The sequence below is a fragment of the Chinchilla lanigera genome, unplaced genomic scaffold, assembly GCF_000276665.1.
Source record: "Chinchilla lanigera isolate Chin_1 unplaced genomic scaffold, ChiLan1.0 scaffold00006, whole genome shotgun sequence".
Classification (NCBI taxonomy): domain Eukaryota; kingdom Metazoa; phylum Chordata; class Mammalia; order Rodentia; family Chinchillidae; genus Chinchilla; species Chinchilla lanigera.
The window spans coordinates 38970535-38985004 of NW_004955407.1; the positions used below are offsets into that span (position 1 = coordinate 38970535).

General features: G+C 50.8%; 1 protein-coding gene and 1 long non-coding RNA gene across 4 annotated transcripts in view; both read right to left on the minus strand.

The window, feature by feature from the left end:
- The window catches only part of Pknox1 (PBX/knotted 1 homeobox 1), a 33925-nt gene extending 21475 nt beyond the window's left edge, over window positions 1-12450 (minus strand). For 2 of the 3 annotated variants that reach the window (XM_005375801.2, XM_005375800.2), the window contains exons 1-4: window positions 10520-12450; window positions 9917-9984; window positions 8783-8891; window positions 6302-6429 (exon numbers count right to left, since the gene is read on the minus strand). In XM_005375801.2, the coding sequence (XP_005375858.1) occupies window positions 6302-6429; window positions 8783-8833 (179 nt within the window). In that variant the 5' untranslated portion in view covers window positions 8834-8891; window positions 9917-9984; window positions 10520-12450. Of the gene's footprint in view, window positions 1-6301; window positions 6430-8724; window positions 8892-9916; window positions 9985-10519 lie in introns of all 3 variants that reach the window. The other variant, XM_005375802.2, reaches the window with a different exon arrangement.
- LOC106146759 lies at window positions 2308-4149 on the minus strand. The gene is made up of 2 exons (XR_001231334.1): window positions 3282-4149; window positions 2308-2832 (listed from the first exon to the last, which is right to left on the minus strand). It is a non-coding gene; the product is annotated as an uncharacterized LOC106146759 (long non-coding RNA).
- Window positions 12451-14470: the final 2020 nt, after the last annotated feature.

Below are 14470 nucleotides of genomic sequence, written 5' to 3' on the forward strand. Positions count from 1 at the left end.
ATGAAATGAAAGAAAGAAAGAAAGAGAAAAAGAAAGAAAGAAAGAAAGAAAGAAAGAAAGAAAGAAAGAAAGAAAGAAAGAAAGAAAGAAAAAGAAAGAAAGAAAGAAAGAAAGAAAAAGAAAGAAAGAAAGTGGGGAGGGAGGGAAGCAGGCAGGCAAGCAGAAAATAGAAAAGCTATTCATCACACCCCCTCTGAGTTCTGGGGACCTGTGGGGGCTATAGCCACCAGACTTTCCAAAAATGCATTACTATTATGGTTTATATCTAGATGTCACCCCAATGCCTCATGTGCCCATAGGTGGGGAGCTTTCAAGGTGGCTGGATTAGGGTGTGTGAATATGGATTTAGAGAGTGAAACTGGGATTAAGGGGGTGGATAATGGAAGCCCCACCATGGTGAGAGTGGCACCAATCAAAAGGCTCCTGGCCTGGATGGAATAAAGAGGGACAGAAAGAAGGCAGGCTGCTGCTGTTGTTGCTGCTCACTGCCTTCTGCCTGCCACATGATGAGCTGTTTTTCCTCTGCGATGCCCCTCTGCCTTGGAGCCAGCCAACTGTGGACTGAACCCTCTACAAACTGTGAACCAGATGAACCTTTCCTCCTTTAAACTCGTGGATGCCAGGTATTTTGCCTTAGCAATGAGAAAAATAACCAAGACAATTAGTGTGTTTGTGATACGTAACAGTTAATTCTGTCTTGGTAGGTTGGCCTGTGTATCAACCAGCGCGCCCCCTTTCCTCTGGGACCCTTCCTTATCTCCAAAGAGCTCACCTCCCTGTTTCCCACCACCTTGCCTGTATTTTAGTCTTCATTGCTATTTGGGGTTCTCATACGAGAACCCATATATTTAATGTTTACTAACTGACTTTGAGACAGGGTCTTGCTAGGTCGCCCAGGCTATGGCCCACTCCTCTGCCTCCGGAGTAGCTGGGATGACAGGTGTGCACCTGTGCCTGGCCTCCTCTTTTTTATTTTGACACCTGGTAGACAGAGAAAATGATCTCCACATTGAATGTTTTTTCATGCTGGGCCCTCACCGTCTCCTCCGGGCCTTGCCTGCTTTGCCGCTTGTGCTTTAGGCTATTTGTCTTTTTCTTGCTGACTGCTTCAAGGTTTTAGGGTATTACTACTTTGCCTTTGTCACATACATGTGCTCCCAGTCTGCGGTCACAGGACTCGTCTATAACATTGCTCGTCGTATAAAGGGCTAGTTTTGCAGTTTTTATCAGTTTTATCAGTGATGTTTTGAGTTTGTGTTCACTTATAAGGCATCCTTAACTGATCGCTACACACATTTTCCTATGTTTTCTTCAAATTTCTTATATATGTTTAAACCTTCAATCGGATTTTTTTGGTAGGGGTTGTTGAGAGACAGGGTCTCACTATGGAGTTCAAGCTGGTCTTAAGCTCATTATGTAGCCCAGGCTGGCCTCAAACTTGAGCAATCCTTCTGTCTCAGCCTCCCAACTGGGATTATAGGTGTGCACCACTATGCCTGGCTTCAGCTGGATTTTTATGAACAAGGCACTTGGGAATTTTTTTCCCAAATAGTCAATAGGTCCTCTGGTATTTAGCTTGTCTTCTGCCTACTGATTTGAAAGACCCCCATTTACATTTTCATATACGCCTGGGGCTCCCTCTGAGCTCTCAGTTCTGCTGCATCCCTGCAGTGACCACGCTAATCAGTGACTGGCTGTAGCTGTCTACACGCCCCAGCATGGGAGGACTCGCCAACGCGGCTGAGATGGCCTCCTCTTCTTTTCAAGATGGTAAGGGTTAAAAAAGCAAAATAAAACAAAACAAAACCTTTGGTGGGACTTTATTTACACTGTTCTTTTTACAAAAATCAGTTATCTTGTACATTTTCCACCAGATGAATTTTAGAATCACCATATACATATTGCTTTGGGTTCTGTTCGACTGAGATGGTACTGCCTTAAATTTATAAATTAGCTCAGGCAAAGTGAAACTTTTAGGACACTAAGCGCTTCCGCTTTGTTTTGTTTTGTTTCAGACAAGGTCTCGCTATGTAGCTCTGGCTGGCCTTGAACTCACTATCTAGCCCATCCTGGCCTCAAACTAGCAACACTCATCCTGCCTCAGCCTCCCAAGTGCTGGGATTACAGGTGCGCAGACCATGCCCGGCACTAAGTGTGCTTATGCAGGGATCGGAATCGCTCTCTACTAGTTGGTTTCTGCTTACATTCTTCATTACCATTTTTACTGTTTTCTCTGTGTAGTTCTGGAATACTTGATGTTGAGGTTTATCCCTAGTTTTATGGTTTTTGTGGCAATTCTGAGTGGAATTGTTTTATGCAATATTTTTAATTGGGTTTGTTCTGAGGCATAGGAAACCAAGGTCTTAAAGCATCCTGACCAATGCATTTCAAAGCTTTTATTTGACAAATTATCCGACAGTAGAACGGACTGCTCCTGCCATACAGACCCACACATTTCCCACCGTGAGTGTGTGAGCACCGCCACGATCCACAGCAGAGCGCTCCGAGACCACCCGGCCCTCCTCTCGCTCCCTCTGCTGCACTGTGCCCAAGGCCACACCCGAGCCGAGGCCATCACTGCCTTGGTCCCCTCCACCAGGGCTGGGTGCTATTGAAAAGCCCACGTAGGTGAACCATACTGTTTCAGCCCTCCGAGGGCAGCATCACTCGCTCGGCACGTGCAGCTGGAAATCACGCCAGTTCTGCCGTGGACCCATACTCTCTCCTTCCGCTGCCCCGTCACAGCGCCGCATGGCGCTATCGCTTCTCGCCACCCCTCGGCTGAGAATCCCTGAGGTTGCTTCCGGTTCCTGACAGTCGTGAGTAAGGCACCTATGAACATTAGCGAACAACTGAACGGGTATCTGCACACTTATGCTCACAGCTGCATTAAGAAAAGTCAAAAGGTGGAAGCAACCCAAGGTCCACTGACGGACGGATATAACAGTAGCACAGAATACTACTCAGCTTTGAAAGGAAGGCGACTCTGACACACGACAACACACATGGACCTTGAAGACATCACAGAAGAAAAAAGAAGCCAATCACAAAGAGACAAGCACTGCACTGGAGGGTGATGCTTAGATGACACTCTCTGGAATGGAGGAATTCATAGAAATAAGCAGGAAAATGGGAGAGGAACAGAGAGCAGGCCAGTGTTTAGTGGGCAATGTGTTTCAGTTTGAGGATGAAACCCCCAGAGGTGGACAATGGCAGTGAAATGAGCAACCTGACCTGCACCCCAAAAGACGGCCTAGATGGTGAGCGCACGTGCACTTTACCATGGTCAAGATGAGACTCTCGCAGGGCCTGACACGAGCTTGTGTGAGCTTCAGTTCTCTCTTCTGTGGGGTGACAAGCAGGAGTCTGTGGCCCTGCTAGCTCACATGCAGTGTGAGGAAGTGACAGAGTTTGTGCCGGGTGGCAGCGCAGGTGCATCCCGGCTGAGCAGCACCGGGCCCTAGGTGCGGCCACTGTCCCTCGCTTCAGCTGTCCTGACGGTGGCTTCATCCCGAGTTTCACCTGCATTTCTCTGATGGCCAGTGGTGCTGAGCGCGTCTCCTCCTCGGCATTTTGCTGCCTGTGGGTCCTCTTGGGTGGATGCAGCACTGTCCACCTCCTTTGTCTGTTTGTCACTGCAGAGCTGGTTTTTCTCATTACTGAGCTTTGAAGAATCTTGTTCTAACCTAGACACAACTCCTCAAAGGGCCACGTGACCCTCCAGCACCTCCTCCGGCGTGCAGTTTGTCTTTTCATTCTCTTAGCAGCATTTTTGCCACAGCAAAAGTTTTAAATTTTGATCAGGTCCCATTTTTCAACTTTTGATTTTATAAATCATGTTCTTGCTGTCCTAAGAACTTTTTGCCTAACCCAGAAAGACTGACAGAATTACAATTTTTAAACCTACATCAGAGCTGTAATCCATTTAGAGAAAATGTGTATAAGATGTGAGGCCAAGCTGAGGCTTGCTGGCTTTTGTTTTGGACACATATGACATGCGCCTGGTCCCAACACATTTGCTCAGGATGAGCTGAACTATTTTTGCACCTCCATCAGCAGTCAAATGATGCATTTTCATCGCATCTATTTCTGTCTTTTTGAGACAGGGTCTCGCTAAGCAGTTCAGGCTGGCCTTGAGCTCACTTTGTAGCCCAGGCTGGCCTTGAACTCACAACGATCCTCCCGCCTCAGCCTCCTGTGTGCTGGGATTACAGGAGTGCACCACCACGCCCGGCCATCGCATGTATTTCTGGACTTTGTTTCACGCCCTCATGTATACGGCTTCCCTGCATTGGCACCATGTCTCAAGTACTGTAATGTCACAGTAACTTTTAAAAACAAGGTAGGTGCATTCCTCCAACTTTTTCTTTTCTAATACTGTTCTAGCCAGCCATGGTGGTACACAGCTATAATCCCAGCACTCAGGAGGCTGAGGCAGGAGGGTCATCACTAGTTTCAGGCCAGCCTGGGCTACATAGTGAGTTCAAGGCCAGCGACTACAAAATGAGACTCTGTTTCCAAGAAAAAAAGTTGTTCTAATTTTGTGTTCTGCATACAATTTAGAATTAGTTTGCTTGTTTGTACAGAAACATCCTGCAAGGACTTGGCTTGGGACTTAGTTAAGTCTATAGCCTATTTGAAGATACTGGTATCCTAACCACACTGGCTCTTCTAACCCAGGAACAGAGGATGGCCTGTGATTTATTCAGGTTTTTGATTGCTTACACCAGCATTTTATAGTTTTCAGCACAAAGGGTTTATACTTAATTTTCTTAGGTATAAGAAAGCTCTTATAAATAGTACTGCCTTTTAAAGTTTCTTTCATTCCTTCTTTCTTTCTGTCTGTCTGTCTATCTGCCTGTCTTTGTTTCCTTCTGAGACATGGTCTTGCTATGTAGTCCAGGTTGCCTTGAACTCACTCTAGAGTCCAGGCTGGCCTCACATTCATGGCAATCCTCCTGCCTCAGTCTCCTGAATGCTGGATTACAGCTGTGCACCACCACATCCAGTTCCTTTTAAGTTTCTAATTGTACATTACTGGTATAGAGGTAGGATTTGTATCTTGCCCTTGTACCCTACAACCTCACTAAAATCACTTAGTTGTAGAAGTTTGGGGAGGTTTTTGGAATTTCTCTGTTTAGACCATTTCCACTTATGCACAATCAGCTTTGTTTTTGTTTTTCTGAGACAGTCTTACATAGCTCAGGTGGCCTTGCACCCACTACGTGGCCCAGGTGGGACCGCAGGTGTGAGCCACTGCACACCCGTTCACTCCTCCCTCTGACACGTCTCTCCTCCACGATGCCTTTCATTCTCAGCCCTGCCGTTCAGGCTGGGCTGGAGCTTCCCTTTCAGGGCTGGGCAGGAGTACGACAGCGAGCATTCTTGCTCTACCCTCAGTCTTGGGGCAAGTACTGTGTCCTCACTGCTAACTAGGACGTGGGCTGTACGCTGTTCTGTGGATGCCCTGCCTCAGGTGAGGAGAGTGCCCGACCCTGCCCTTACCTGACTTTTAGCCGTCATTGGATGGTTACGGACTAGAGTCTGTCTGGTACTTTCCGGCATCAGTGGACATTCTCACCTGTGGATCCCACTCTGGACTTTTTTAAAGGGGAGGGGGCTGCAGGGAGGGGAGGGGACTGTGGAACAAAGAAGAATCAAGGTATTTTGTGCACCGGTGGACTTTTTAATGCTGAACCGGTCTTATATTGCAGGATACACTCCACTGGGGCACTAGATGTTTTCTTTTTATATACTGATGGGTTTTGTTAGCATTTCACTGATACGATGGGATGCTGCTCTGTGTTTTGTTTTATACTGTCTTTCTCTGTTCTAGCGTCAGAATAAATCAGTTCCTAGTGAGCTGGGCAGCACTCCCCCTCTCCTCTTTTCTGGAGAGACTGCAGACTCGCTGTTGCTTTCTCCTTCATGTGCTTGGTGGAATCCTCCCCAAGCCCATCTGAGTCTGGGCTGCGGTGTGGCTCAGGGGCAGAGCCCTTGCTTAGCAGAAGCACGGCCCTGGGTCTGATCCCCAGCAGCACACACACACACAAACAAGGCCATAGGGATCTAAAGATTTCTTTGGGAAGATTACCTAAAATATACATTGATACTGCAAAACGTTCTCTTTTAGTTGTTACAAGTAACAGCAACTTCACCCAGTGAGGTTTCCCCCGAGGAGCTGCACACCACTCCACAGTGGCACCCCCCCATCCTGTCTTGCCACTGGCTCCGGGCGGCATCTACCATGTCTGCCTCTGCTGGTCCTCTGAAAACCCAGGCGCCCACACCCCAGTGCTACCTATAAATGGCCTGCTTGTCCGCATCCATCGGGGTCTGAGACTCCACGGGGGGAGGGCTCACTCCTTCCGCATCTGGTTCAGAGCAAACTGGATCTTGCTCCGTTTTTAACTCTGTTACCACTTGCATCTATAAAAGGAGGAGAATTCCTGTCACTGAACATAAAAGAAATTACATTCTATTCCCAAACAGGAACACAATCAGACACTTAATGTGGCTGGCAACAGCGAAACTACAGTACCAACAAAACGCCTTTGAATTTAATATACTTTAAAAATGAGTACCAACTGCTTAAGAACTGAGATGACCAAAATGTGCGAAATGCTTATGATTTTAAAAATTGCAACTATACACCACCAAGGAAAACACTACATATGAAACCTTTTATGTCTTCTTGCTCTACAGCCTCACGTTTAGTAATTTAATGAGGGACAATAACAAAACAGGGGGACTTCGGTTCATGAACTTAACTTGTTCCACAATTCTGGAAGAAATGGCCATGTTTGTGCTTATGTGGCAGAAAGATGGCCACGGTTGTCTTTGTCACCCAATGCAGATTTCACAAATAGAAACAAAATTTTGCCAAACGCTCTGTTTGTGAATCAAATTGTTTGCAAACAAAAGCATTTGTGAATCGAAATACCACTGTACTCCAAACTCTTTTGTCTTCTAAAAACAACTCAAAATCAAATATGCCACATATTTGTGGGAGGGTTGAAATCTCCCATATCCAGGCAGGCATGGATGGGCATGCCTGTAATTCCAGCACTTGGAAGGCTGAGGCAGGAGGATCATTGTGAGTTCGAGACCAGCCTGGGCTACAAAGTGAGCTCAAGGCCAGCCTGAACTGCATAGCGAGACCCTGTCTCAAAGACAAAAAAAAAAAAAAAAAAAGCTGGGACAGGACCGAGGGCTGGGCTAGCCTGCTGACAGATGGCCAAGCCTCCGCCTCGATCTCACTCAACCCTCTGCAGAGCAGCAAGGAGCAAGAAGCCTCCGACTCCTACCGTAAGCAGGAGCACAGGGGGCAAGGCTGGCTGCCCCGTGCAGAACACATAGGGCAGGCAGCACTCAGCGCCTCCGCTAAGCTCCTTCTCCTAAACTTCCGCAGGTCACACAGCACACAACACCCACACACAGACACAACGCACTGCAGCAGGGGACTCCACTCACGGGGGGGGGGGGGGGGTCGAGGGGTCACCCACGTCACAGCGCAGCCATCCAAGTACACCTAAGGCAGGAAGATCAATACTAACTCTGCTGGGTGGGTTACTGGGACAGTGCCTCATACACTTATTCCTGGGCAGGTGAAACCTCAGAACTCCCATGTAAAAGTTGGTCAGCTTAGCTCTCAGTTTTGTGACACAAACATGAGAATCTATGATTATCAAAATTAGCTTGGACACTCTGGGAGGCTGAGGCACGAGGAGTACAAGTTCAAGTCTCGACTGGGCAATTTGGAGAACACTGTCTTAATTTTTTTTTTTTTTTAAAAAGTGCTGGGGAGCCAGGCATGGTGGCGCATGCCTGTAATCCCAGCACTCGGGAGACTGAGGCAGGAGGATCTTTGCAAGTTCGAGACCAGCCTAGGCTACAAAGTGAGTTCAAGTCCGGCCTGAACTGCATAGCAAGACCCTATTTCAAAAAGACGACAGACAGATAGATAGATAGATGATAAATAGATAGGCAGAGAGATAGATAGAGAGATAAAAAGCAAGCAAGCGCTAGGGAGGCAGCACAGTGTGAAAGCACCACGTTCAATTGTAGCACCACAAGCAAATCTACCGTGTTTAAGGAACGAGCTCAATGGTAGAGTGGGGCCCAGAACACACCAAGCCCTGGGTTCCTCCCAACACCAGAAAACAAAGGGAGGGAGGACAGGGTGGAGAGCTCAAGAGCACAGATTGTCTTTTCTTTTAAAATACTAATCCTGGGGGCTGGGGATTTAGCTCAACGGCAAAAGCGCCTGCCTGGCAAGCGCAAGGTCGTGAGTTCGGTTCCTGGTACCAGAGAAAAACCAAAAAAAATAAAATAAAATAAAATAAAATAAAATAAAATACTAATTCTGCTGGGGAGATAGCTCAGTGGCACAGTGCCCGCCTGGCAAGCACGAGGTCCTAAGTTTGATTCCCACTACAAAAACAAAACAAAGTATAAAATACTAATCCAGGGCCTTCTATATGCTAGGAAAGAATCCAGCTTTTCTTCAAAAGCCACAATGCTAATTAACACTGACTTTAAAAAGGTAAGTTGCGGGGGAGGGGTGCTAAAATTACTAGCAAGCTTGGTACTACTGAAGAACTAGTCTGAGCAATTCTATAGCTTATCTTTCTGCATGCCAACATACAGCAAAGCATAACATACTGACGATTAAACGTGCAACCTCACAGAGATTGAACGATGGATACACAGAGCACTGTCCACCTTTCAGCGCCACGCCCGCGGGCGGCAACTAGCATGCAGAGTAAAGGCAGGCGCTCACTTGCTGCCCATCTTGATAGCTGTCTATACTCAGTGTCTGTGTGGCCATCATGGTTAGCAAGCGTCTGACTCAGGACATCAGATCATCTCGAGTGCGATGCAGGCGGTGTCTGGAAAAGAAGAGGCGAGAGCAGCAGTTAGCGGCGTCGGCTCCCTCTCCTTACGCCCCAGGACCCAGGCAGTGTTTCTGAGGCACACATCTCACACAGGGAGGACAGGCTGCCCTTCAACCCTCTCGCACAGCCACTCCCTCAGCTTCTGCCGAGCGCTCACTCAGCTCACTGTGCTGGTCCTCACGCAGACACCAGCGTGTCTCCCACAAGCCAGACATAGGCGCAAGGGACAGTGACGGGGAGGCCCCAGGCTGCATGGCCAGGACAGCCTCTTGGGAAGAGCAGTGTAAGCAAGACCTGGTGGCACCGTGAGATGGAGAGACGGTGCCCCACAAGCAGGCATGGGCAGAAAGCGGTGAGTGAGGAGCCGAAGATGGCACTACTGCAGAGCACGTGCAGGACACAGAACGCAAACAATGGCCTTTTGCTTAATGATGACATACAACCTCAGAGTAACGCCGAGCACCGGCATGATGGGTCAGGGACCAGGACAGGCATCTGCGACATGGCTGCAGACAGGCATTTCAGAGCGGGGTACCGCATGCGGGCTGAACCCCAACTGGCAAAGCAGCAATGTCACGGTGCGTGTCACATGGACTCAGTGGTCCAGGCTCACTGAGGAGGCCACAGCAAGGGCAAGGGCCATCTTACCAGGTGCCCTGCACTAGTAGGACCACCAAAGGTCACAGGGGAAGTGCCGTGATGCTTTAGGAGACTCTAAAGCAAATGTGGAATTAGCCGCATGTCTTTCTGGGGACAGTTCAAGGGGACAATGTCCCAGCCACCAGCAGCAGCGACAGCTGCAGAGACCTCCTGAGCACTCGAGACACAGGTTTTCTCTTGTGACACCCACTTCCCAGCTGAGGAGCTGGAGGGTGTGGCCAAGGCCTCAGCGCTAGCAGGAAATGGGAGTAATAGACTCCTTCCCACCTCCCTCTTGTAAGGTGGGCCTTGTTCCACGCATTGAAGCACAGCCACAAGCAAGTTGACGAGGACAGAGCCAGGGGACGCAGACTTCCCACCTGAGCACCTGGCGGAGCGGAGCCGAAGGTCCAGACAGGAGCAGACGGTGAGCAGCCGCGCCCGTGACCTGGGGAAACAAGGTGAGAGAGTTCAGGTTGAGGAGATAATTCAGGCTGAGCGACTGGCAGACACTCCCCAGGGGTGGGCCGAGGCACACTTGTCAGCCTCTGGTCCCGTCAGGACGTGAGGGAGGGGAACTGGGCCTCCCAACTCCCAGGACCCACGCACAGCGGCTTACAGGGGCTGTGAGGCTAAGGGACGAGAGACCCCAGGTTTAGCACCCATAGCTGCACGAGGAGAGAGGCGGCTCTGAGACCCTGGCGGGGGGCGGGTGAAGAGGGAATGAGGGGAGCTGGGACTCCTGAGCCGCCAGCAGGAAGCAGCAAAGGAGGACCCTCCCCGGAGCCTCTGAGGGAGCGCAGCCCTGTCCACACCTAATGTGACTTCTGACCCCTAAACTATGGGACAGTAGGCTTCTAGGTTTAAATCTTCTTCACCCAGCGCTGGGGATGGACTCCAGGGCTGCACATACGAGGCAGGTGCTGCACTGTCTAATCCACCCAGCCTGCGGCAAGCCGGCACACAGCCCTCACTGTGAGTACCTTGTGTGAGGCCACACGTCCGGAGGAGACCCTGGAGGGCCAGCAGGAGGCTGCACCCACAGGCGGGACAACAGCACAAGGCGAGCAGCGGCCACAGCGACAAGGGCAGATCCAAGGGCACCCCGGAAGCCACGAGGAGCAGGGGCCACTCGGGCTCACCGGCCGCACGAAGGACGGCAGCAGACCACATGTGTGGATAGGAACGGGCCGGAAGTCTCCGAGGGCTGCGAACCACCGGCAAAGCTGTGCTTCCGTCTAGCTGGGAATCCCTTCTCGAGACCAAGCCCCCACCCGTCTGCACACCTGGCCCTGTGCCTCCCAGGGCTGTGCCTTGACCTGAGCCTGGCTCTCCTCCACACCGCAGCTTGCGCCCCTGCTGGCCTCCCCGCTGCCTCCTTCCAGCGCAGGTCAGCACTGTCCCAGACCGATTGCAGGCTCCCCCCTGGTCGCAGGAGCCCAGCCGGCCTTGCTACAGTCCACTCTCCCTGCTCTCTAACCACATCTGTCCGTGCGACTCAGCTCTCCACATCTCTCCCCGACCCATGCCAGGCATCACTGACCCCTGCTGCTCTCCACCCCCCGCCCGGCAGGAACGATAAACTGCCGCTGCCCCTGCGTCCCTGTCCTCTGCTCCGCCCTGGGTCCTGTCCAGCCTTGAAGCTCCGCTGAGACCTCTCCTGCTCTGTGCGCACGGCTAGCTGTGAACACGCGCCACCTGACGCTGCCTCTCCCTCCGCACGAAGTCTTCCTCCACCACCTCAGGCCTTCACACAAGCCCCTCTGCGGCCCGGCTCCTTACTGCATCATCCACTATATGGCCCGTGAGGCCCGGGGCCGCTCCCTGGCAACCCTGGCAGCAGGCACAGTCTTGGATGTGCAGGAGACACGAAGTAAAATATGCATCTATGACAGAATAAGTTATAAACTTAACCTGAACGAATTACAACCTTGACATTTCCAGAACCGTGATTAGTGATAGCTCTACCTCCCTCTGCACACAGATCGCCTTGCCCATTCGCAGCACACTTTAATCCTGTCCTATTCACATGGTTGCCAGGACCCGAGACTGCGGAAGCCAGGCTCTCCGCCTGCACCTCCGTGTCCACCTCCCCGACCCGGAGAGAGGCTTCGCTGGCTCACGACCGGCTGGCAGAGTGCCTGAAGCGGTCAAAGAGGCTGCGCCGGGGTGACCCTGGAGCCCCTCAACCACTTCAGAAAGAGGAACAAGAGGCAAAGCCACGCCACTTTCTTCCGTCCGGCGGCTTTCCTGTGGGCGAAACAGCACCGACAACCACGACTGCAGGCCAGCTTGTCTCAGCTGTTTTAAAGAACTCGCTGCAGTCAGCTGGCTCCAGGGCACAAGGGCACGGTGGGAGGGTCTGCCGTGGGAAGTGCTCAGCTCGGGGCACCCAGGAAGCACAGAGGGGTGGGCAGGGACAGGGCCCCTTCCAGGCGGCCCCCCAGGAACCGCCTCTTCTGACCAAACCCCACCTCCCACCGGCACGTCAGCGCCAGCCCTTCAGCAGATGACTGCACTGATGGGTGGGGTGCCCCACCAGCCCTGCAGCCACCTTCCAAAAGGCCCAGCTCCGGACACGAGGCTTCTGGGGGACATTCTCGCCTAACTCATAAAGCTCGGGGCACCCCTACCCACAGGCAGACGCGGAGGGCAGCTCCTGGCCTCACAGCGTCCTGTTCTTGGCTGGGGTCACCGCGTCCATGCAGCCATCCACGCGTGCCGCTTTGCTTACTCCTGCATGTGCCGCCACACTGCGGGCTCAGCCGCGCCTCGCAGAGATGGCGAGACAGGCTAGGTGGCAATGGTGAAGCTGGCACACAACCGCAATAAGAAGGTTTCCAGCCACTGCCCAAAGGGAAGTAAAATCTCTGAAAGTCTCAGACTGTTTAAGATGGAAAAGTGTTCTGCAAGCTGGGTGTAGTGGTGCCCATGTGCAACCCCAGGATTGGGGAGGCTGAGGCAGGAGGATCGCCTTGAGTTCAAGGCCAGCCTGGGCTATACAGTGAGCCCAGGTCAGCCTGAACTACACAGCAAGATCCTGTCTCAAAAAAAAAAAAAAAAAGAAAAAAGAAAAGAAAGAAAAAGAAAGAAAGAAAGGTGAAGGGATGCTTGTGGGTAACTAGTATGTGATCAAAATCAACTGCTGACATCATAGAGAACCTCTGTAATGCCAACACTCTGTGAGGCTGGGAAAGGAGGACTGCAAGTTTGGCCTCAGCCTGACCAACTTAGCAAGCAAGGTTTGGTATCAAAATAAAAGATAAAAAAGAGGCTAGGGATGCAACTCAGTGCAAAGGCATCAGTTCAATCCCCAGGACCCCTTTTTCTCTTTCTCTTTCTTTCTCTTTCTCTTTCTTTTTCTCTTTCTCTCTCTGTCTGTCTCTCTGTCTCTCTGTCTCTGTCTCTGTCTCTCTGTCTCTCTCTCTCTCACACACACACAATGTTAGCCATAGAAGGATGCACCTATAGTCCCAACTAATCAAGAAGCTGAGGCAGGAGGTTTGCCTGAGCCTAAGAGTTCAAAGTCAAGTTGGGCAGTATCTAAGAAAAAAAAAAAAAACAGAAAAAGCAAAAGAAAAAAATGCCATGAAAGTCAATTTAAGAAAATTGTGGAGACGTGGAAATACAGTTACTATCAGAGACAGCTGCTCTGATGGTGTGACAATGCTGTAGGTTTACGGTGGGTCTTCATGTGGTGCAGCGTATGCCGCGAGGCTCAGGTGTGGGTCATCACACCCGTACCTGACTGCACGCGGGTCAGCAAGAGCACACCCATGACTAAGGCAGTCTGGGTGCACACCAACGTGTTAGACCTGGACGGCAGCAATCACAGTCCTGCTCTCTCAACTGGTTCCAAATGTCCATAATAAATACTGGGGGGATCAGAATTTTACTTCAAAAACTTAAAGACCTGTAGTTCCTCTCTCTTTCAAAACTGATTACATCCAATATATATTGTTTCAACCATTCTAGACGAGATTGGGGGTGTTCAGGATGGTATGGCCATAGACGGTTCAACCATTCTAAAAGACAAATTTGCACGGGGCATCAGAAGCTTTGAAGATACACTGCACTGATGAGTGGGGTGCCCCACCAGCCCTGCATCAGAACACCATGCAAGGAATTAAAAAGCGGGAGCGCAACTCTTTCTGCCCAACATACTGTTGAGTAAATACAGGGCAGCGGCGTCCCAAGGTGACCAGCACTCCGACTGGACACCAGGGAAGCCGGAGAAGAGCTGCCAGCAGATGGTGCCACACTCTCAAAATGCCCCGCCCAAGCACAAGCGCTACTGGCTTCCTCCGCGTCTGTAGGGTTCCTGACTGAATTCTGCTCGCAGCAAACGGATCCACCACCTTGCAGTAGTACAACCACTGCTTCCTCCAGCCGGGCAGGCACAGTTCCGAGCGCAAGGTGCAAAGCTCCGCATGGCCCAGGGCCTCTGTCCATCGGACAGGACAGGGCAGGCCCCAGAAAGCACCTGAGTGAGGAAGCGAAACCCGTCATTTACTTGGAGAGAACTAAGGGGGTCTGGCCCACAACAAGTGGTTGGCAGGCTCATCTTTACCAAACATTGTTCTTTTGTGCATTACATAATACCCCGAGGCTGACCTGAGAATAAGAGGCAACTGGGGCTGGGGATGTAGCTCTGTGGCACAGCATTTACCTAGCATGTGCAAAGCCTGGGTTCTACCCCGGGACCATCAAAAGAAAAAAAAAGGGGGTGGGGAGGGAGGGAACTTTCTGGCCCTTGCTGGTTATAAAATGAAGCTTAAGTGTCAGTGACTTATTAATGTTCTTGTCCTTTTTTCCTATCAAAAGATGATGGTTTATCAAACAACAAAACCTATCTCCAGTCAGGGAGATACGCTTAATCCCAGCATGGCGGTCTCAACATCCCTCCTCCCCCTGAAACAATTCTAAGAAGATGA